Source organism: Amblyraja radiata, chromosome 6, assembly GCF_010909765.2.
Source record: "Amblyraja radiata isolate CabotCenter1 chromosome 6, sAmbRad1.1.pri, whole genome shotgun sequence".
NCBI classification, from domain to species: Eukaryota; Metazoa; Chordata; class Chondrichthyes; order Rajiformes; family Rajidae; genus Amblyraja; species Amblyraja radiata.
Window position 1 is genome coordinate 38,377,713 of NC_045961.1, and position 25,414 is coordinate 38,403,126.

At 42.0% G+C, this 25,414-nt stretch overlaps 1 protein-coding gene across 10 annotated transcripts in view; it reads left to right on the forward strand.

Annotated features, from left to right (window-relative positions):
• tenm4 (teneurin transmembrane protein 4) overlaps nt 1-25,414 on the forward strand; it is a 549,066-nt gene that overhangs the window by 474,242 nt on the left and 49,410 nt on the right. For 7 of the 10 annotated variants that reach the window (XM_033022541.1, XM_033022544.1, XM_033022550.1 and 4 more), the window contains 5 exons: nt 1,376-1,625; nt 5,330-5,350; nt 10,534-10,766; nt 17,106-17,260; nt 23,174-24,051. In XM_033022541.1, coding sequence (XP_032878432.1) covers nt 1,376-1,625; nt 5,330-5,350; nt 10,534-10,766; nt 17,106-17,260; nt 23,174-24,051 — 1,537 coding nt within the window. The remainder of the gene's footprint in view (nt 1-1,375; nt 1,626-5,329; nt 5,351-10,533; nt 10,767-17,105; nt 17,261-23,173; nt 24,052-25,414) is intronic. The other 3 variants (XM_033022543.1, XM_033022546.1, XM_033022548.1) reach the window with 1 other exon arrangement.

The window sequence follows — 25,414 nt, forward strand, 5'->3', positions numbered from 1 at the left end:
AGTGTGCTGCTGGCTTTCACCTTGCGGTATTGCTGAAAGGATCTTTATAAATGAATGGCTCATCTTTGTAAAGGTTGTTGGTTCTAAAGCAAGAAAGAAAGGTAATATTTTCCTGTAGTTATGAGAATCAGAAGCCATGGTCATCTACTAAGTCAGCAGTTTAGCAGCTAAATTCCCTTCACCGCATCCAAGACTGGACCAAATTAAAATTTAAAAGATCCTGAGCTCACCCAATAACAAGAACAAGACCATAATATTATAAAACAGTCTGTTTTACACTTAGTGCCAAAAAATCAACAAATTTAAATTTAAGCCACATAACCCTACAGCACTGAAATGGATTCTCCTTAAGTTAATTTGGAAACTCACAGCAAAGTACAAACAGAATTGCACAAGTCAGACACAAGTGCAATGCAATCTGTAATGTCAAATTTCTAACTTTTTCAGTGTCCAACGTTCCTTCGCCATTACTACACAGGAAAGTACGAGTGATCTTACGCAGACCAAACAGAACAGATCCACCAGTCATTATTTCCAGTTTAATTGGTTATTGAAGTAGTTGTACAAACAAAGAGATGAATGTACCAGGTTTTCTTTATTCTGCATACAAATTGTAGCCTTCTGTTCTCGTCGATCTGGTGAGAACTGTGTACTCTCCACCCCTGTGCCTGGTCTGATCACTCCCAGTCCACTATGCACATATGTATATACCCCTCTGCGCATCTAATGACCGCCCCCCTATGCCTGGAATAATACGGCAAGATATCTTTAGATAAAATAATATAATATGCCAACAGTAGCTAGCCTAAACATAAATGGCTCCTGCATAGTCAGTACCTGCAACATTATGTTTAAGAAGGAACTGCAGATGCTGGAAAATTGAAGATAGACAAAAATGCTGGAGAAACTCGGGTGAGGCAGCATCTATGGAGCAAAGGAAATAGGCAACGTTTCGGGTCGAAGCCCTTCTTCAGACCTTTGCAAAGAAGGGTTTCGACCAGAAACGTTGCCTATTTCCTTCGCTCCGTAGATGCTGTCTCACCCGCTGAGTTTCTCCAGCATTTTTGTCTACCTGCAACATTATCCTGTGTTTTTAATACTGATTGATTAGTTTTTATTTCAATCCTTTTACCTTTGTGCATTTATATTTAAGATCTTTAGTGTATGTCATGAAGAGTTTCTTGTTTGTACATTAACACCTAATAAGGAAAACAATGGAAATTATGCAAAGTTGTCAAACCGAACACAGTTGTAAGAATAAATATTAATTGTTATATAGATGTGACATAGGTTAAATTCGTGCTCTACTTTAATTGAATTTCTTGTCCTCCACTTAGCTAAATCTTAAATATTAACTGGCAGTTTTTTATTGCAGGTATTTTGCACAAGGGAAATGGGGAAAACAATTTTATATCCCAGCAGCCACCAATAATTGGAAGCATTATGGGAAATGGTCGACAACGTAGTATTTCTTGTCCGAGCTGCAATGGGCTTGCAACTGGTAACAAACTCCTGGCACCGTTTGCTTTGGCTTGTGGATCAGATGGCAGCATATACGTTGGTGATTTTAATTTCATTCGCCGGATATATCCTTCAGGCAATGTTACAAGTATATTGGAGTTACGGTAAGGCAATTTTATTTAAGACTAATTTAGGTGAACTTGCCGATATTAATCTGTCACAGAAATAGAGTTAAAATTCATGTGAGAATGTTTTAATAATAGCAGCAATGTGGATGAACCTGTATCATGAACCTGTGGATGAACATTGTATCAAAAATATGAGGAATATGTTTGTGTTGAGCCCCTGTCCCACTTTCCCGAGTTACTCACGAATTCTCCCGAGTTTTCACCTTGATTCAAACTCGGAGAATTACGGTAATAGCCAGCCGTAGGTACTCGGTGCTATTTTTTTTACTCGTGGACATAGTTCAACATGTTGAGAAAATGTCCCGACTTACCTGATGCCCCGAGTACCTACGGCTGGAATTACGAGCCGCTACAAAATATCTACGGACACCTAAGGCCTCCTACGGACTCGCTACGGACTCCTACGGACTCGCTACAGACATTCTCCAAGTTTGAAACAAGGGGAAAACACGGGAGAATTCGTGAGTAACTCGGGAAAGTGGGATAGGGGCTTTAGTTTCTATATTAAGCAAAGCCAACCTGACAATGCAGGAAATCAAAATGGAGAAAAAATTGGGGGCTTTAGGCTCATGAGAAATCTAACGGAGGATTAAGGATCATGTCTTTATATGCTTATTTTGGTAACTGTTTAGAAAAACTGAAGAAAATGAAGTGCAAGAAAAATGAAAATCAGTTTAAAGCTTAAATACTGTTCTTTCTATTTAGTTTAAAAGTACTATAAAAATATGCCCGTCAGCCCACCGAGTCCACACCGATCATCCTTCACACTAGTTCCATGTTATCCCACTTTCACATCCATTCCCCACACAATTTTACAGCAGACGATGGGATGTGAGAGGAAACCCACATGGTCACAGGAAGAACGTGCAAACTCCACACTGACAGCACCCAAAGTCAGGATCAAATCCGGGTCTCTGGTGTTGTGTTGTGAGGCAGCAGCTCTAGCAAGTGCACCACTGTCATCCCACATTTATTACTGTTTTATTAGCACCGGGGGGGATGTGAATACTCTTTTTATTCTGGTGTGTAACACAAAGACCACACCACATGTTAATTTAAGAAGAAAAAAAATCTTCAGGCTTCGCCCTATTTCTTTAAACTGGATCACATTTATAAATCTCCCTGTTATTCTTTTGGAACTTGGTCTGCGAGAGCTATCTTGTGGTAGCCAGAAGTTTGAATGAATATTAGGACCACTACAATATTTATAGGTCACCTCCACAGTTTAGGGAAAGGAATGAGAATTTGTTGCTCAAAGACAGAACTTCCAAACAAGATGCTCGGGTGGATAAATATTGGTTGCCTGAAAACATTAAATACATTTAATTACCACATATCCATTACTTTTTTCACAGCAATACACATCAGGTGACATATTTTATCTATATTTTTCTTTACATTTTTCATGTGCAGGTGAACATATAATCTGATGTCAATTTTTTAACAGGCACATGAGAAACAGGAAAACTGGTTTCCATTATAGCGTGACAGGAAATCCAGAAGCTATTGTACAATAAACAACAAAAGATTAATTGAAAGTGCAGATAGTTTTAAGGCTATTTACATTTTTCAAAGTTAGGTTTAAAATTTATACATTCTGCATCTATTAGATTTTTACTTTACTAATGTTTCCATTTTACATTGTACATTGACACTATTTTCAAAATTAATTTATTAGCCAAGTATGTAAAAAAAAAAACAATGAATTTGACTTGCTTTACAGTCATACCAAAAAAACAACAAGACCCACAACTACATAAAAATTAACATAAACATCCACCACAGCGCACTGTGATGGAAGGCAATAACATATTATCTTCTTCCCTCCTTTTCTCCCGCGGTCGGGGCAGTCGAATCATTCGCAGTTGGGGCGATCGAAGCTCCCGCATCGAGGCGATCAAAGCTCCCGCGATTGGGACGGTCGAAGCTCCTGCCGCTTGGAGCTCCCAAAGTCGGTCCCTAACAAAGGGACCGCGAGCTCCACGATGTTAAGTCCGCAGGCTCCCGCGGTTGGAGCTCCCGAAGTCGATCCCCAGGAAGGGGCCGCCAGCTCCACGATGTTAGGCCGCAGTGCGGACGGTGATACAATATGGAAAAAGTCTCATCTCTGTCGAGGAAAGGGATAAAAAATGTTTCCCCACCCCCCACATAATACACAACGAAAGATACATTAAAACATATATTTAACAACAGACTAAAAACAACAAAAGAAGAAAAGGACGAGACAGACCGTTGGCGAGGCTGCCCTTGTACAGCGCCACCTGGTGGTCCCGCAATATTAACTTTACCAATGGGGCAATTTCTAAATGACTGCAGTGAAGCCACATTTAATTAATTGCATGACTAGCTCAGAGTTCAGATCAGATATTTATAAGCAGAATGATCCAGTATTGACATTCTAAGTATTGCTATGGTTGGTTGTAGCCAACAAATTACTGAATTAAATTTAATTGAAACCACATTAAATTATTTCATTTTGATATATAATTCAGATCTGGCCCAAAATATAAAGCAGCTAAATCTTGCAGGGCTCTGAATTTAACGCAAGTATATCCCAAAAGTGGAAGTATATTCGTCACTGACTTATTTCTTGACAATTGCTAAAACACTATTTGTGTTACTTTGGTGAGCAGTCTGTCCAATATTCTGGATGAGAATGTTTAACATGCACTGCCAGCAATTGTTAATGGTTATCTAACTATACTGTATCTGAATAACACTGTATACACTGACTTTACATCTCAAGGTGAAAGTTAATAAATCCTTGGCATTTGGGTACATACAGTAAATTCAAGTACTTCAATTTATGAGTGTAATAAGTGCCATTGATTATGGAACCAATTATTACAATACCATGATGATACAGCAATTCACTTAAGAATAAAATTACGTTGCTGTTTGTCATACTGCTAGTGAAATCCCTTAACGGGTGGCAAGTAGGGTGGGCATCTTTAACAAAATCACACAATAACTATTATTTGAACCTGACACAAAATGTGACCTATCCATGTTCTCCAGAGATGCTGCCTGACCCGCTGAGTTACTTCCGCACTTTGCGTAAATCTTTAGCTAATATTTACTCTTTACTTTTGAAAATAACTAGATCAAAAATGGAATTTACTGAAGTTTAATATAAAACTGGACACTATATCAGAGTATAGTCAATAAAGCTATGATTGTGATTTGTAAACTTTTTGTCCAAATATGTTACTTTTTCTCTGGGAGAATTTGGCTATGATGAAAATGATTGTGCAGGAGGTAAATACGATTGGCAGTCAACTCTCACCACACACACGTTTTGCTAATAACCCCTCAATCTATCTTATTAAATCAGTGCCACTGGGATATAGAAACAGCAAAGCATTATTCCTGAGTAACGGAATAAACTGAGCCTGCCTCTGAAGTAAAATGTGAGCAGCTACTAAAGTTAACTTTTTATTTAACTTCAAGTAAAGTGCTTCTTAATAGAATGTAATAAAGTAGCAGGAGGCGATATTGCTGACATGTTGAAAATCTAAAAGCTTATATTTTTCATTCCCCATTTACAAATGTTTTGTTTAATCTCATGATCTGATCGTTGGTAAACTGTTTTGGTTGTCAATATTCTTTATTACACACAATTTTCTCCAAAACTAATATTGAATCCTTTTTCTATCTCTTCTGTAAATGCTTTCTATCAGAAATAAAGATTATAGGCACAGGTAAGGGAATTACATATATTACTTAATTCTGTTGAAAAGTGAAATATTTGTTTTTTGGAAACATTTTAAGCAACAGTCAAGTGTGTGAAGTTAGTTGCGGTTCTTACAATGTGATAATGGTAGGTAGAGTGGAACTGTTGTGTAGTTGAGCAAAAATCAGATAATACTGCTGTAGCCATCCATCATTTGGCATATCATTGGAAAATGAATATAAATGGAGTATTTCATACCACACTATATTGGCGTTGGCATCTTTGAAGGTCAAGGTACTCAGATATAAAGATAAAATAGTCTACAGAGAATCAAATAGTATGAAGATGTGAATTCCAGTCAATATCTCTTGTTATTCTCCCACACTCAACACTCAGCAGTAGCCTGGAAGTGAGCCCAGCTGTGTTAGACACTGAAGTGGCATTTCATATCATTGAAAGTCATTAACATTTTATTTTGACTTCATAAGAAGCTATCTTCATGCAAGAGTACCGGATTACATTGTCTTGGGAAATCTTAAGAGGAAACACTGATGTTTCTGGTGCAGTGAAGACGAGTTAAATGCAAACATTTCACACTATCAAAACAAATAAATTGAAGTGGGGAGAATGAGACCCATCATGGAAATAACATTTAATTTAAGAGCATTCTGCCATCGGAACAAGAAGGATTTTCATTTTGATCCACAAATTAGTTTTTATTTTTGTGGAAAGTGAATGTATTGTCTGTTCCATTAAGATTGACAGATCCATCAGAATGGACAACAAAACTGTTCATTCCTTTTCTTCACTGAATATTGATTTGAAAATTCTGATTAGGAAGCGTTTGCCCTTACGATATCAATATCATCCAATAAAATGTTGATTAATCAAATGTGGCTCTTTGCCAACATACTTCACATACAAGATGGCCTTCAGTAGATTTTTCTCTGAAATGAAAATCCATCTAGTTTTGTACCTAGAAACTAATGAAATTAACCAGTTGGAGCTGGAAACTGGGGAAGGACAGAATATCCTTTGTTTTTAGCAAAAATTCACATCTTGGAATTGTGGTTCTTGCAGTTTAAATATTTTGGTTCCTCATAAAAATGGTTGCCAGCGTCCAATAAAATTAAATTCTAAATGAAATTGAACATATCCTCAAGGTTACTGGAAACTGGTGGCAAATAAAATACTCGAAACACTAAAGTCAAGAATGTTTTCGTTTATTGGGCTGACCGATGGTGCTTAGAGTACAGGAGGAGATTGATGGCTGCAGCCTGGAAAATTAAGGTGGGAGCAGGGGAAGTATCCTGAATGGAGCTGAGAAGCGAAGCTGGAGGCAAGGATTTGAGCAATTTGAGATAAAGGTACAAAAGCTTGCTTGCTGCAGCATCACAGACAGGCACTTTGACTCAGCCAAACACACAAAAACATTATACATCCACTTTCAAAATTAAAGGATGCAAAGTAAAACCAAGACATTAGTGCAAAAACATAATTAGGAAAAGAAAAACAAGTCCATGGTAGTGCATGGTGGACCATTATGTTCTGCTGCCAAGATAGCAATAGGATTCTCAGTTTGAAGAAGGATCTCAACTCAAAACATCACCCATTCCTTCTCTCCAGAGATGCTGCCTGTCCCACTGAGTTACTCCAGCATTTTGTGATTATCTTCGTTGTCAACCAGCATCTGCAGTTCCTTCCTACATAATACGATTCTGCAGTTTGGTTCAAAAACCCGATAGTTGTACAAAAGTAAATGTTCCTGAACGTGGTGGTGTGCAACTTCAGGTTCTTGTACCCCCTGCCTGATGGAAGAAGCGTGGAGAGGGCATGGCCAGGATGGTGGGGATCCTTGATGATAAATGCCGCCTTCTTGAGGCAGTGCCTCATGTAGAGGCTTGCACTGAATGGGAAGAGTGTGCATGTGACAGAGTGTGCATGCGTCCACCAATCTCCGCAGCCTCTTGCCTTTCTGTGCATTGGAATTGGATAAACAACTCCCTATAATTGCAAAACAATTATGTGTTAACAAAATGGAACCATTTACAATATAGTTTTAGTTCTAGTTTTAGAGATACAGCACGGAAACAGGCCCTTTGGCCCACCAAGTCGGCAACGACCAGCGTTCCCGCACATTAACTCTATCCTACACACGCTGGGGACAATTTACATATACACCAATCCAATTAACCTATAAAGCTGGAGTTCTTTGGAGTGTGGGAGGAAACCGAAAATCTCGGAGAAAACCTACACGGTCACAGGGAGAATGTACAAACTCAATACAGATAGCACCCGTAGTCGGGGTCGAACCCGGGTCTCCAGCACTGCAAGCGCTGTAAGGCAGCAACTCTACCGCTGCGCCACCATGGCCGCCGAGATACCAAAAAACTCCCAAATGGTTCTGGGGATGTATTTATCACCCCATGAATACAGAAGATGATCCTCCAACACCAGGTAGCTAATGAGAGCTGCAGGCCCTAGCATTTGGGTTATGCCACTCACAGCATCTAATTACCCACTGGATTGGCCTAGATAGATTGGATGTGGAGAGCATGGTTCCGGTAGGTTTATGGCCAAGTTTGCAGTTGATACGAAGGTCAGTGGGGTGGGGTGGGGGGGGGGGTGCAGAGAGAAGGACAGGTTAAGAGAGTGAGCACAGAAGTGGCAGATGGAATACAGCGTAGCAATGCATGCAGTCATGCACTTGGTAGTGGGAGTAAAGGCATAGACTATTACTAAATGCGGAGAGGATTCAGAAATCAGAAGTGCAAAGGGACTTGTGAGTGCTGATGCAAGATTCCCAAAAGGTAATTCACAGGTTGAATCAGTAGTAAGGCAAATACAATGTTACCATTCATTTTGAGAGGACTAGAATATAAATACATGGATTCATGCTGAGGCCTTTTAAGGCACTGGACAGACCTCATTTGGAGAATTGTGAGCAGTTTTAGGCCTCATATGTGAGGATGGATGTGCTGGTGTTGGAAGGGGTCCAGAGGAGGTTTACGAGAATGATCCCAGGAGTTTAGAAGGATGAGGGGAGACCTCATTGAATGGTCTGGTTAGAGTGGTTGTGGAGAGATGTTTCCACTAGTGGGAGAATATAGAACCAGAGATCAAAACCTCAGAATAAAAGGACATACCTTTAGAAGGGAGATGAGGAAGAATCTATTTAGCCAGAGGGCTGTGAATCTATGGAATTCATTGCCCCCTCATTGTGTATTTTTAAAGTGGACAACAATAGGTTCTTGATTAGTAAGGACATCAAAGGTTACAGGGAGAGGCAGGAGAATGGGGTTGGGAAGGAAAGATAGATCAACATGATTGCATGCTGGAGCAAACTTGATGGGCCAAATGTCTTAATTCTACTCCTGTGTCTTATGGTCTTATGGTTACTAATCTTACCTACTTGACCTATTCTGTCAGTGACTGACTCTTTACAGATGTCTCTCACAGAGTTCTAGGATAATGTTGGCACGTGCATGTTGAAGACTGATCACAATGGCAACCAAGACAAAGGAATGTCCATTGAGGATGTTGCATATGTCTGCCATCCTCAGTCATAATCTCTGGAGACATTGATGTTCTGACCCTGTGTGTGGAGTGTGGTCGTATGTGAGCTGCACCTCCTCATACAATACGCCTTGTGTAGTGTTTGAGATAAGTTAGAAGAAGCCGAGGTTCGAGGTTGCTGAACCTAAGCTTCCAGTGATCTCTGGATCTCATGGTATTGCTGCACAAGCAACACCCATTCATAAACCTTGGCACTTGCCGGAAGCAATTAGCACAACCAGAAATAGTGAATGTAAAGCAAAGGTAATATGTTTAACTCTCCTACCTTTCTCCAAAGCTTTCAAAGCCAAGAAACAACAAATCTTCTATGAAAAACGCTATTCACGACATCTATAAAACAGTAATATTTATTTTCCTGGGATTATAGCTGGGAAGATTTAAACCCCATCCATCGGTGCTCCTGGGCATTGTGTTTGCTTCTGGAAGCTCAAGATATCCATGTGCCATGGATTAAATATTCAAACTGGTGTTGAATTAATGAAGGATTCGCTTAATGAAGGATTAATATCATCAAATTGGCCAACTTCCTTTCCCACAGGACCTTCCATATGTCAATGGATTGACAGAGAATTTCAGATCCAGATTCCAATAACCTGCCCACAACAGCATCCATTTGCATCTGAGTTCAAAGTTCCACTCCCCCATCACATCCTCCCACTACCTTCCCATGGATACATGGGTTTTGATCCTCCAGAATGTTTTGGATAATTGTGGATAGGAAGATAACTAACAGAAACCAACTGAACAAGCTAATTTATACCGAAGATAGACACAAAATGCTTGAATAACTCTGCGGGGTAGTGCTGTCACCCACTTGTATTATGAGGGGCTGTAATTCCAACACTACTTGCTGCACCTCCATATTATCAGTCAGTTTACATGGAGGTGCAGCCAGTAATTGAAAAGTGAATGGTATTTTGGAACTTATTGCAAGGGGCTTAAAGCATAAGCCTATGAAGGATTTACAGGCAATGTATTATATTTGAAATAGAATTTGAAATAACATGTATAATATTGATCCCTATGAAAGATATATTTCTAAGGGATGCAATATTGTTTCATTAAATTAATTCCTGGCAAGAGAACAATGGAAATATATGGGAAGTCCATGCGGATCACAGTGCATGGTTTGGGAATAAAAAGGAAAGCATTTACATAGCTTTTTTTCCAATTACTCCAGAATGTCCCGATGTCTTTGGCAGGCCAATAACGCCACCTAGGCATTCACATCTAACACAAGGATAAATCTTTACTTTTGGAAGAATGTGAATCTTTGGAGCACTCCACTCCATAGTGCTGTGTGTGCTCAGATACTTAATATGTTGTACAGCATAATTGGAGTGGTTTAATGTAGTTCCACAACCATGATCATATGAAGTAATGAAATAGACTAGCTGCTTGCTCTATTACATCTACATCCGTAGCTCTGGTGTTCATAGGAGTGCGTACAAAATGGGTTGAGGAAACAAGAAAAGTAGACCAAATGATAGTTGGGAAACTAAGCAATCAGCACAAACATCGTTGACAAAATTCAAACTTCTGTTGTGACCATTTCTATGTTGAACAAATACATAAATGTTCTGTTTAAACCTGGAGACAACTTAAAGCTTAAAATGTGTTTTCATTTCTTTTTAGTACCAGCCTAGCACAGAGGTATTACCTCTCAGTGGATGCAGTGTCAGGGTCACTATACCTGTCTGATACAAATAGAAGACGTGTCTATAAAATAAAATCCCTTGATGGAGCCAAGGACATCATGAAGAATGCAGTGGTAGTGGCCGGGACAGGAGATCAATGCCTTCCTTTTGATGAAGCACGGTGTGGTGATGGTGGAAAGGCAACTGAAGCCACTCTGACTAGTCCAAGAGGTGAGTTTCCAGCCAATTAGTTAAGTCAATTTTGTTTAGTTTAGATTATTGTCACATGTACCGAGGCACAGTGAAACGATTTTTATTGCATACTATCCAGTCAACTATATGCGATTACATGTGAGCCGTCCACAGTGTACAGATACATGATCAAGTGAATTACGTTTAGTGCAAGTTAGTCCAGTAAAGTCGTATTAAAGATAGTCCAAGGGTCTCCAATGATATAGATGGTAGCTCAGGACCGCTCTCTAGTTGGTTTATAGGATGGTTCAGTTGCCTGATAGCAGCTGGGAAGATTTAAATGTTCCTGAATCTGGAGGTGTACGTTTTCATACTTCTGTACCTCTTGCCTGATGGGAGTGGGAAGATGAGGGAGTGACTGGGATGAGACTCATCCTTGATTATGCCTATGGCCTTGCCAAGGCATTGTGAAGTGTAAATTGAGCCAATGGAAGGGAGATTGGTTTGTGTGATGGTCTGGGCGACGTCCACAATTCTCTGTAATTTCTTGCGGTCTATGATGGAGTTGTTCCCAAACCGTGCTGTGATGTATCCCGATGAAATGCTCTATTTCATTGAATTCCTTCCAAGAATTTTGGAAAGGCATGTTTTTTATACTGCATCTTCCGTCTCATCAGGATGATACACATACAGCAGCCAAAATGCACATAACAAAATTCCATAAGGAAATCAAGTCAATTACCAACTATTTTCTTTTGATTGAGGGCAATTGGCCTAACTACCAAAATAATTCCCATTTCTGTGCATCATACCATGGGATCATTGACATCCATCAACCAAACAATTATTATGTGCAGTTTTGGCCTCCAAATTTGAGGAAGAACATTCTTGCTGTTGAGGGAGTGCAGCGTAGGTTCACAAGGTCAATTCCCGGGATGGCGGGACTGTCATATGTTGAGAGAATGGAGCGGCTAGGCTTGTATACTCTGGAATTTCGAAGGATGAGAGGGAATCTTATTTAAACAAATAAGACTATTAAGGGTTATTAAGAATTATTAAGATTATTAAGGGTTTGGACATGCTAGAGGCAGGAAACATGTTCCCGATGTTGGTGGAGTCCAGAACCAGGGGCCACAGTTTAAGAATAAGGGGTAAGCCATTTGGAACAGAGATGAGGAAACACCTTTTCACACAGAGAGTTGTGAGTGTGGAATTCTCTGCTTCAGAGGTGGTGGAGGCTGGTTCTCTGGATACTTTCAAGAGAGAGCTAGATAGGGCTCTTGAAGATAGCAGTCAGGGGATATGGGGAGAAGGCAGGAACGGGGTACTGGTTGTGGATGATCAGCCATGATCACATTGAATGGTGGTGCTGGCTTGAAGGGTCAAATGGCCTACTCCTGCACCTATTGTCTATTATAATATCCACAAGAGGACATTTCCATCAAAACAAGCAATTCCTTACAAATAATAGACACAAATGCTGGAGTAACTCAGTGGATCATGCAATGTCTCTGGAGAAGCTGCCCGACCTGTTGAGTTACTCCAGCACTTTGTGAGTATAAACCAGCATCTGCAGATCAAATCGACAGAGCTTGTTTCTACAGTTCCTTACAAATCAGCTTTGCTCATGCACTCATCTCAGGGCTTGAAACTGTGAGCTTCTGACGGGATGCAGAATTAGCAGCAAATTCCTCAGCATCTCAATGATGATACAGAAAGTTGCATGGAAGGAGTCCTGGAATCTGTTTTTGTTTGGCCTTGGAAAATTCAATGGGTATAATAAGACGTAATTCCAAAATACAGATATCTTGTCAATAAACATTTGAAACTGTAGGTCATGAACAAGGAAAGGACTTTATCACAGCCATAGGCTCAGGAACTAATAGCAAATTAGTTGGCAGGATTACATGTTTAGTTTGGCAGTAGAAACGTGTCAAAATGAAGATTAATGCAGGAAAGAAATTCTGCGGAGATTGTATCTTATGCTAATCCATAGGGATCTACACTAATAAATGTTACAGAGAACGTTGTTTCTAATAATCCTATAAAATTTCATAGTATCAACAAGCCAGATGGCTGGAGTATAGGGGTTTTGAAGCATTCAAGGGTAACTGGACCAATTAAGCAAATACAGGGAGTAATTCATTGTGGATTTGAGACATAGTGCAATCAAAATCATCGAAGCAATGGTAACGTTTCAACGAAGAACAACAAGATTACGAATAAGGTTTAATGCAGTGAAACTAGTTATTTCTATAACTCTTCTGAAGTGTTATTTGCCGTCTCAGAGAACTGCAGCACATGAACAGGCCCTTCAGCCCACTGAGTCTGTGCTGATCATTAAGCAACCATATACATTTATCTTACACTAATCCCTTTTTTTTGTTGATTCTTCCCTCATTTCCTTCAATTCTTTCATGATTCTTCCACTCACCCACACACTATGTATAATTTATAGTTTCTAATTAACCTACCAACATGCGTGACTTTTGGATACGAGAGTACCAGAAGTGAGTCCACAGAGTCAAACTCCAAACACGTGAGGATAGAGGAGATTAGTTTAACTTGAATCCTGTTCGGTGGGCTGTCGGACATTGTGGGCTGACGGACCTGTTCATTGCTGCACTGTTCTATGTTCTATGATCTTGACAGCACTCCGCGGGGGTCAGGATTAAACCAGGACCACTGAAGCTGTGGATAGCAGCCCTAATATTTATTTATTTATTTGGGATCTGAATATCATTGGCAAGGCCTGTATTTATTGTCTCTTCCAGAGTGGCCTTGAGAAAGTAGTTATGAGCCGCAGCTTGAATCATTGTAGTTGTAGTGCTTTGGGATAACCCTTATTGCAGGATTTTGAGCCATCAATGATGATATATTTCCCAATCAGGATGGGGTGCAACTTGGAGGAAATCCTGTAGGTGGCGGTGTTCCTAAACTCCTGAGGCTCATGTCCCACTTATAGTAGAAGTTGAGGGTTTGGTGTGTGCTGTTGGAATGGACTATGCAAGTAACTGCAGTTCATTTTGTACATTAAACCTACTGTGCACCAGTGGCAAAGTGGTTAGGTTTTTTCCTATTGCTTGGCCATTTATCGGCCCTGGCAGGACCCTTTGTATATTTTGCTGCAAGAAGCAAAAGTTGCTTGATTTGCTCATGTAATCATAAGCAAAAATAGCCTTATGATGGAAGGAAGATTATTGATGAAGCAACAGAACATGTTGGATCTGGGACACTGTCATATGGAAATCTTGCAAGTAATGTCCTGACCTCCAACAACTTGAACCATCTTTCTGTGTGTGAGGTCTGACTCCAATCATCCAATCCTTTAATGCCCAGTTTTGACTTCCTCGATGCTACACTCAAGTCCCTTGATTTCAGGGACATCACTCTCATCTTACCACTGGAATTCAGCTCTCTGCTCCATGCTGCAGTAGCGAAGGTCTGGAACCAAATGGTCCGAGGGTAACTCGGTGCTATTTGCTGGTAATGCATTCAACATCTTCTATCAATTCCCTGATGATTGAAAGTAGACCTGTGACATGGTAATCAGCTGAAGTGGTTCTGTCTGTTTTTTGTCAGAGATTGCAGTGTTCTAACTTGGCTAGAGGTGCACATATTTCAGAAGTTATAGTCATAGCATCATATAGCATGGAAACAGGCCCTTCAGCCCACCTCATTGAATGCCAACCAAGATGCCCTATTTAAGCTAGACCAATTTATCCACATTTGGCCCACATTCCTCTAAACCTTTCCAATCCATGTGCCTGTCCAAGTGTCTTTTAAATGTTGTTATTGTACCTGCCTCAATTACCTTTTCTGGCAGCTCATTCCATATACTCACCAGTATCTGAGTGAAAAAGCTTCCCCTCAGATTCTGGACATAGGTTTAAGGTCAACAGTCCTGCCAGTTGACTCCTGACCTTAAACCTATGTCCTTTGGTACTTGAATCCTCTACACTGGGTAAAAGTCTCTGTGCCTTCACCCTATCAATTCTCTTCATCATTTTATACACCACTATAAGTTCACCCCTCAGCCTCCGGCGCTCAAAGGTTAACTTGCCCAATTTCTTCCTAAAGCTCAAACCCTCAAATCCAGGCATCAATCTCATAAATCTTCTCTGCACTCTTTCCAGCTTAATAACATCTTTCCTACAGCAGTGTGACCAAAATTGAACACAATACTCTGAATGCAGCTTCACCAACGCTTTGTACAACTGTAACATAACCTCCCAACTTCCATACTTGATTACTTGACATGGAGGACAATCTATCAAAAGCCTTCTTTACCATCCTATCTACTGTAACGCTACCTTCAGGGAGCTACATACCTGAATTCCTAGATTCCTCTGCTCTACTTCACTCCATCAGGCCCTGCCATTCACGGTGAATGTCCTGCCCTGGTTTGACTTCAGAAAATGTAGCACCTCGCACTTATCTGTATTAAACTCTTTTGGCCATTCTTCAGCCCACCTGCCCAGCTAATTAAGACCCTGCTGTAATTTTTGATAGCCATCTTTACTATCTACGATACCACTTACTTTTGTGTCATTTGCAAACGTAATAATCATGCCTTGCACATTCTCATCTAAATTGTTGATATAAACCACAAGCACCAATGGGCCCAGCATAGAAACAGGCCTCCAATCTGAAAAACAACATTTTACCACCACCTTTTGCTTCTTTCCATGAAGCCAGTTCTCTAACTAGTTCACCTTTCCACTAGTCTGAACCAGGGTCTCAACCCCGAAAAGTCCCCCCTTCCTTCTCTCCAGAGATGTTGCCAGTCCCGCTGGGTTACCCCAGTATTTTGTATCTATCTTCTCTATCCAGGCAGCTGGTTCTCCCTGGATGCCATGTGACCTAACCTTCTAAGGAGTGTAGGTTTTCAATACTGCAGCCAGTTCTGCTTGTGGATCATTGATCCTATGGTTTTGGTGCACCCAGTGCTTTCAGACAGAGTTTTTGTTTTACACATGGAGTGAACCGAATAAACTGTGGACTGGCTTGCATGATTGGAATCTCAGCTCAAGATGGATCATCACTTCATTTGTCTGGCTGAATTGCTTTTGAAGGTTTCAGCCTTACCGTCAGTATCCATGTGCAAAGTCACACCCTCATTCAGGATGGACACCTTCTCGGAGTCTCATGTCGTTTACCTTTCCATCACCATTTCACCATATGATGTGACAGGAGTGCAGACTTTTGATCTAAACATTTGGCTGTGAGACCACTGTGAGTTTTCTGTCTATGTATAGTAGGCATAACCAACCCCCTCCATTTTCCCTCCTCTCTTCCTTCTGCCCCACCTGAATGTGCACCCATTTCTCCCTTTCTCCTTCTCCCGTACCCCACTCTATTTCCACTTATATTCCTACCTCTGGCTTCACATCTCACGCCTCTTCTCTCCTTATTTCTTATCTCACTACCTTTTGTCTTTTCATCTCTTGCCTTCGTCGAACTATCTGCCTTCACCCGTATCCACCCATCACTTATCAGGCTCTGTCCTGCAACCAACCTTCTTCCAGCTTCCCCTTCCCCTACTGCAATCAGTCCGAAGAAGGGTATTGACTCGAACTCGACTTCCCATGCTCTCCTGAGATTCTGCCTGACCTGCTGAGTTGCTCCAGCACTTTGTGTCTTCATTTCTATGTATGTCTAATACTGCTGCTGGCACATCCTTCTGCATTCTTCATTCACCACTTGCTTGATGGTAGTAGTAGGTTGAAGGACAGGGCAGACCATGCAACGTTTGTTTATATTTCAAGTCTGATCCCTTTCAAAAGCCATGCCGGAACCATGCTGAACTGGTTGAACCGACAATTCTGTAATTATTCCTTATTCTCCAGAGCAAACAAAGGTAAGGCATTGGCAATTCTCCAACCATCTGATACTATCCATATATAATTATAGGCACTGACCTCTGCAATGTTTACTTTGCAGCCTTCAATGCATCCCAAGTAGACCTACTGACTTAAGTACAGCCAAGCTATTCACAACTCTTCTTTGCACAGCCAACTCTAGAGTGAAATATTTGGTTGGGTTGGCTTTTTAAAACTTGGTAGGTTTTTATTGCTAAATGTAGAGATCGTCAAACATTTCTGCAACCGGGAATGTTTGGCAATATCAACGTGTTATGAAATCATGTTCTAATTTTTTTTAAATAGCAAGATCTACCAAAAATGAAACAGCAGATTTCACTCAGGTACCAATACTAAAGGCAATAATACCCATAACTGTTACAACTGTGGAAATAGAATGATTTTGAAGAGAACTGCCAATTCTCATCCAGGGTGAATTCTTAAGGCTAAACATAAAATAATGCTTATGATCTGAGTTTTGAAGCTTATTTAATAATTCATTCTTTTTCTTCGCCAGGTATAACAGTTGACAAATTTGGTCTGATCTACTTTGTGGATGGAACCATGATACGCCGAATTGATCAGAATGGAATCATCTCCTCCGTGATCGGTTCTAATGACCTGACCTCAGCACGACCTCTGAGCTGCGATTCAGTGATGGATATTTCACAGGTAAAATGACTATATTGCAGTGTAATCTTGTCAACAAAATGACCATATTACAATTTTTATGAATAATCCACAGGTGAATGATTGGGGTAAGTATTAAATAAAAAAATAAGTGTGAGGCATTCACAGGCTCCCACAATTCGCCATATTAACTTTGTAAGCCCTGAAAAAAAGTAACAAGTGGTTGTTTCATAGAGTTTTCTTGAGTTTACAATAATCTTGTGCCAAATGCACCGCACGACGGCAGCCTCGCCAACAGTCTGCCTGTCTTTTCATCTTTTTTTGTTATTTTTAGTGTATTCTAAAAGTTAGTGTTCATGTTCTCTGGTTTGTTTTATGTGGGGGGGTGGGGGAGGGGCTAGGGGGAATTATTTTTTTTGTCTGTTACCTTGCCGGAGACGCGATTGTTTTCTGCATCGTATCTCCAGTCGCTCTGCGGCCTAACGTCAGGAGCTGAAGGCCTTGCTCGGGACTGACTTTGAGCCCCACCTTGGGGCATGGAATTACTATTGGAGCCGATCCCTTGCCCGGGATTGATGCTCCGACTGCAGCCAGCGGATTTCAACATCGCGGAGCTCGCAGTCTCTGGTAGAGATCGAGTCGGGAAGCTCCAGTCGCAGAAGGTTTCGACCAGCACCGACCAGGGTCGATCGCCCGGTGCAGGGGAGCCGAAGTTCCCGCCTCCCCCCCCCCCCCCCGATGCAGGAGCTTGATCACCCCGAATGTGGAGGGCCCGCTGCCGGCTACGGGAGCCATGATCGTCCCGTCAACGGAAGGCTTGAGCCCTCCGACCGCGGGAGAACAAAGAAGGGAAGATATTTAACTTTTTTTCGTCTTCCATCACAGCAGAGGAGTCACTGTGGTGGATGTTCATGTCAAAATGTATTTTGTGTGTTTTGTTGCTTTTTAATGGTATGACTGGCAAATCAAATTCCTTGTATGTTGCAAAACATACTTGGCTAATAAAGTATGATTATGGTAAGTTATAGAGTCATACAGCACGGGAACAGGCCCTTCAGCCGAACTTGCCCATGCCGACCAAGATGCCTGCCCGTGTTTGCCCCCTATCCCGCTAAACGTTTTCTTATCCATGTTTCCTTTCTTGTACAAATGTCCCTGCCAATGCCCTTAGAGAAGTGTTGAAGTATTTGGATTTGTGTAGTACAAATGTTGCACATTTAGCCGGAATAATTAGATTAGGAATCTATACAAATCACAGGATCCTATACCATATAATAATGAAGCCAAGTCCTGCTTTCTCAGAAGTGGTGTTGTCTGATTGGAGCTTGGCCACAGTGGGAACAGACAGCAAATGGAGGAAGATTTACAATTGTGTTATGGAAATGTATTATGCTAATTTTACCAACATACTATAATGAAACAGCCATTTAAGATTGAATATTTCCGCCAAATTAAGGGTATTCCACGTGCATGTAATAATGAAAGTTGCATGGAAACGAAAGTGTAAATAAATTTACTGTGGAAATGTAGGTTTTATGAGTAATAACTTGATAACATACTGAAAACAGTCAAATCTGGCTGTTTGCCAAGTAAACAGGCACAACTGCACTTTTATCACTTGGAAGAATAAAAAGCTTTTCAATTAGATCTCAACGGTATTGTGAAACCACAGGCCATGAAATTTTTTAAAAGGCAGATTTGATAGAAAATGGGTTTCAAATATTGAAAATTCACATTATTTGAAAATAAATTTGCTTCTGATGCCAATGCAAATATCTGGAAAATTGCATGCATTGCATCACAATGTGTGCATCTCATTCATTATGGTGTTATTTCCTAATTGTTATACAGATCATACAGTGGAGTTCATTTTCTCACCATCTTAAAAATATATCCTAGTGGGCCCCATCCCCCAACGTGAGGAGGGTGCGTGGCATCAGCGCTCACCCCGGGGACAGGCACCCCCCAGTCAATCACCCCCATCACCCCCCACAAGGAAAATTATGGAATTTATGGAGGCATTCAATCTTACCCACTTTGGGGGGGGGGGGGGGTGGGGGCGGGGTCAAGAGTGTTTTATTGTCAGATGTCCCAGATAGGACAATGAAATTCTTGCTTGCTTGGCTGCAGGGAAGAACCTGTTCCTGAACCTGGACGTTACCGTTTTCAGCCTCCTGTACCTTCTTCCTGATGGCAATGGTGAAATGAGTGTGTGGCCAGGATGGTGTGGGTCTTTGATAATAATAATAATAAATTTTATATTTAATGGGCGCCTTTCATACAAAATCTCAAGGACACCTTACATAGTAATCGGAATAAAAACATATAATCGGAGTAAAACAAGTAATTAAAGACATCACAATGACACAAATTAAAAACAGAATTCAATCCAAAAACAGAAAATCAAAAACACAGTGTGAAGAGAGAGCAGCGGCAACCAATTCGTGCCAGTGTCCACTCTCTCTTCACGGCAGCCATCTTGGACACAGACCTACAAGACTACAGTTAGACAAAAAAAATCATCCCCCCACAGTGGATAGCACTATGGGGGAAGGCACAATGTCCAGTCCCCACCCCATGTTCACCCCAAAGTCAGGCCTATTGGGGCCACCGCAGTTGCCTCTACGGAGGCCCGATGTCCCTGGCCGTTCTCACCGGGTGGTCTTGCCCCGGCGTCGGGAGAGTCCTTTCGGCGGCTGGGCCACCTGGAACGGCCGCTTCTTGGTTGGAGCCCGCGGCTGCCGAAGCCGACAAGGCCGCGCCGGTTTGGCGCTCCTAGGCTCCAGATGAAAAAGTCGGCGCCCGCTCTCCTCACTGCCCCCTTTGCCGCCTCTACGCACGCTGTCTCTCCGCACGCCGCCTCTCCGCTCCGCAAACCCGCAGCCCGGAGATGTTGCTCACGGCGGTCCAGCTCGCCAGAGCTCCAGCGCGGCGACCCAGGCAAGGCATCGCCCGCTCCACTCCGCTCCGCTCCAGCGCTCCAGCGCTCCAATGCAGTGCCGCCACGCAGGCCGAGGTGCTGGGTGGTTCCCGCCAAGAAACGGCGCTCCAAGCCCGCTGGTAGGCCACGACGACGGGTCGACGGGCAGCCCGGAAAAAAGGCTGCCACACCGACCAGGTAGGGACCTATAAATAAAGTAACACCTACCCCCCCACATTAAAAGACCATATCCCCTACAAACAAAAAAACAGGACTCACTAAAAACTAAAAAAAAACGAATTTAAGACGGACGGCTGCTGCTGATGTTGATGATGTTGGCTGCCTTTTTGAGGCAGTGGGGGGTGTAAATAACCCGGGAGGGGGCGGGGGATGTAAATAACCCGGAGGGGGGGGGGGAGAGGGCGGGGGGTGTGAATAACCCAGGGGGGGTGTTGGCTGCCTTTTTGAGCCAGCGGGGGGAGGGGGGGGGTTGTGAATAACCCGGGGGGAGGGAGAAGGGGAGGGGGCTGAGGGTGAATAACCTGGGAGGGGCAGAGGATGTGAATGGCCGGGGGGGGGAGGGGGAGGTGGACGGGGAGGGGGAGGGGGTGGGGGGGTGTGAATAACCCAGGGGTCTGCATGGGACGAAGGGCCTGTTTACATGCTGTATGGCTCTAGATGCATTGAGCTCAAAAGGCAGGTTTAAAACGCCGATTTGGCCGCCAGTGGCGAGTTGGATTGCTCTTGCTCAGAGCTGGCATAGAGTCTATGGGCTGATGGTCTCCTTCACTGTTGTGAGCTTTCTGTGACTCACTCATAGTGATACAGTGTGGAAACAGACCCTTCGGCCCAACTCACCCACGCTGGCCAACAATGTCCCAGCTACAATAGTCCCATTTGCCTGCGCTTGGTCCATATCCCTCCAAACCTGTCCTATCCATGTACCTGTCTAATTGTTTCTTAAATGATGGGATAGTCCCAGCCTCAACTACCTCCTCTGGCAGCTTGTTCCATATACCCACCACCCTTTGTGTGAAAAAGTTACCGCTCGGATTCTTATTAAATCTTTTCCCCTTCACCTTGAACCTATGTTCTCTGGTCCTCGATTCTCCAACTCTGGGCAAAAGACTGATCTATTCCTCTCATGATTTTGTACACCTCTATAAAATCTCCCCTCATCCTCTTGTACTCTATGGAATAGAGACCCAGCCTACTCAACCTCGTCCTATAGCTCACACCCTCTATTCTTGGCAACATCCTTGTAAATCTTTTCTGAACCCTTTCAAGCTTGACAATATCTTTCGTATAACATGGTGCCCAGAACAGAACACAATATTCTAAATGTGCACTCTGTGAAAGACTCAAATTTATGGGACTAATTTACACCCCAGATTGAACTGTAAGGTTCTAGACCAAATAAAGCATTCATTCTAATACAATAAATGCACTGTGAAATATTGCCACAATATACAAAAACTATTTCAATGGCTGTATTAACCATGAAAAATGGTATTTCAAGTTAACAGAAATCTGCTTGCCACCATGAAGTAATGGCAGCTAAAGCATAAACCTTTAAAAATGAACCAATTAACCTTGTTCAAGTACAATAATTGGAATTTTGTTAAAGTTTATGGAGTTTCAGCTTCTGCCATGCTGTAGATTTTCACTAAGATATTATAAATCTTCAGAAGGATGAAGCATTTCTGAAGTGCTGATTCTGGTAACGGCACATGTTAGCAGAAAAGACTGTTGAATGATGAATGATGATGATATCTTTTTATTTCGAACGATTTAAAAAAAAGAAGAAAAGAAAAGATGAAAATTATATATATACATATATATATATACATAAATACATACACACATACATACATATACGTACATATATACATATACACATACACACACACACATATACATAACATATATGTACATACATAAATTTAAAAATCAAAAGCCAATTTCAACATAATACACATTAGACTCGTTCGAAAAGGGATAGGAAGAAGCCTATGCTTGTCAAGTCCTACCCCCATTCTTCACCATTAACAAATGCAAAATTCAATAAAATAAAATAAACAGACAATTCAAATAAAACTACTACAATCAAGCTATTAAGAAAAAAAGAACAAAAAAAGAAAAGAACAAAAAGAACAAGCACCATTAACATCTGTGAGATTTACATTCTCCTTCCTCATTACTGTACTTTTCAAAGATATATCTTTTGTACATTTTTTAAAATTGCATTATATTCATACTTTGTTTAATCGTTTCGTCAAGACCATTCCACAAAACCACCCCACAAATGGAAATACACATACTTTTTAAATTGGTCCGAGCATAATGCTGTTTCAAGTTTAGTTTCCCTCTAAAGTTATAACCCCCCTGTTGCATCTGACATGCTGAATAATTCCAACATTTTCCATTTACTCTTACTTGAAATCACATGGAGTCGAATGAAGCCAAATCTGCATAAATACCAACAGTGTGCCCATGGCATGTTCGAGATGGTGGGGGGAGACATGCAAGACTTACCATGGGATAAAATAAGAGTTGCTCTTTCTTTTTTTACATAAAAATGTTACAATGTATATATAAATTGGTTGACAATGTCCAACACTAGAGGGAATGGCTATATGGTGAGAAGGGGAAGGTTTAATGGAGATGTGCAGGACAAGTTCTTTACACAGAGGGTGATGGGGGCGTGGAACGAACTGTCAGGGGTGGTGGTGGAGGCAGATATGATAGTGATGTTTAAGTGGCTTTAGGATAGGCGCAGGGAATAGAGGGATATGGATTATGTACAAGCAGATGAGATCAGTTCAATTTGGTATCATGTTCAGCATAAACATTGAGGGCTGAAGGGCCCATTCCTGTACTGTACTGTTCTATGTTCTATAATAATGGCTGAGTTAACAATCTCAGAATGAATATCATATTTTAGCATCCACATTTTGTATATAACGGTTCTAATTCTCATGAATCATGTCAGACATTACGAACATATGTTGATTTTTATCCCGCTTTTCCCTCAGGTACGTTTGGAATGGCCCACAGACCTAGCAGTGAACCCTATGGATAATTCCCTTTATTTGCTGGATAACAACGTGGTACTTCAGATTTCAGAAAACCACCAAGTTCGCATTGTAGCTGGGCGCCCAATGCACTGCCAAGTGCCTGGAATCGATCACTTCCTCCTGAGCAAGGTGGCAGTGCACTCCACGCTGGAGTCAGCCACGGCCATTTCTATTTCCCACAATGGAATCTTATACATAGCGGAAACGGACGAGAAGAAGATTAACCGTGTCCGGCAAGTCACGACAAATGGGGAAATATCCCTGGTCGCTGGAGCGCCAACCGGCTGCGACTGTAAACACGACGCCAACTGTGAATGCTACTCAGGAGATGATGGATATGCAAAGGACGCAAAACTGAACGCTCCCTCGTCGCTGGCAACGTGCCCTGAGGGGGACGTGTACATCGCAGATCTCAGGAACGTCCGCATTAGATATGTTCGGAAAAACAGGCCATTCCTCAATTCTCTGAATCTCTACGAGGTTGCTTCGACCATTGATCAAGAACTGTATTTATTTTCCATTAATGGTAGTCACCTATATACTCAAAGCCTTATCACCGGAGACTACATTTATAATATCACTTACACTGGGAATGGAGACATAAGCACGATCATGGATTACAACGGGAACTCTCTAAATATACGGCGCGATGCTACAGGAATGCCGCTTTGGCTGGTCGTGCCGGATGGGCAGGTTTACTGGCTGACAATCGGTGCAAACACTGCCCTAAAGAGCGTCTCCACCCAGGGACATGAACTGGCTCTAATGACATACCAAGGCAGTACTGGTCTATTGACAACTAAAAGCAATGAAAATGGTTGGACCACATTTTATGAGTAAATATATATTATTTTTCTATTTATATTGAATAGGTACTTGGTTTTGCGAATCTGTTTCTCTCATCTCAATAATGAATCTTAAAAAACAGGTAATTCTACTGCTCAACTCACTGGTTGTAATCCAGCCTAGTCTGAATATCACTCAGGAGACAGCAGGGCTGGAAAAAGTCTGACCCAGTTCACCATGTAGTGATATTGAGCTGGTGCTAAGATGTCCAGATCTGGACATCATCTGGAGGAACAAGAAACTGCAGACACTGGAACCCTGAGCAAAACACAAAGTGCTGGAGGATCTCAGCATGTTAGGCAGCATCTGTGGAGGGAATGGATGGGCGACGTTTCGAGTTGGGACCCTACAGACTGATGGAATAGGGGAGGGAAAACTGAAAAAGAGAGGTGGGGGACAAGGTCTTGCAAGTGATAGGTGGATATGGGCAAGGGGGGGTTTTAATTGTTAGATGGGTGGAGGGAATGATGAAGACTAGAGATTAAAAGGAGACAAAAGGGTGTCAGATAAGGAAAGTAGAGGGGGAGTGAATTGTAAAGCTGGAGAGAGTAATATGGGAGGAAAGGGATGGAGGATGGGAACAAGGGGTTTAAAAGGAAAATGTAGGACTTAGGATAGGAGATGAGTATACAAAGGAGGGGAAAGGAGTAGGGTGACTGGTGAGAGAAAAGGGTGTGCGGGGCATTATGTGAAATTGGAGAATTTAATGTTCATACCATTGGGTTGTAAGTTATCCAAGTAGAATATACTTTTCCTCCAGTTTGTGCATGGCCTCACTCTGGCAATGGACCGAAAGATCATGATAGGAATGGGAAGGGGACTTAAACTTGTTAGCAAACGGGAGGTGCAGCAGGCCTTGGTGGACAGAGCATAAGTGTTTGGCAAAGCAGTCGCCTAGTCTACGCTTGGTCTTGTTAATGTAAAGTAGGCCACGTCGGGAGTACCAAATGCAGTACGGTGGAAGGGCTGCTGGGGTCCCTGGAAGGGCATGTTACATCTCCTGCAGTTGCAGGGAACGGTGCCTGGCGAGGGGATAGGTTGGGTAGGAAAGATGAGTGGTCTTTGCATAGAGCAGAAAGGGGTGGGGACGGGAAGATGCGACAGGTGGTGGTGTTATGTTGAAGGTGGCGGAAATGTCATAGATTGATGTGTTGAATGATGAGGCTGGTGGGGTGAAAGGCGAGGACACGGGGAACTCTATCCTTGTTCCATCCAGGAGGAGGGGGAGCCAGAGCAGAACTACCCAGAGGAGGTATAGTGAGGGCTCCATCCACAACAGCAGAGGTGAACCATGTTTTCTGAAGAAAGAGGGCACCTCAGATGTCCCAGAGGGGAATATCTCATCTTGGGAGC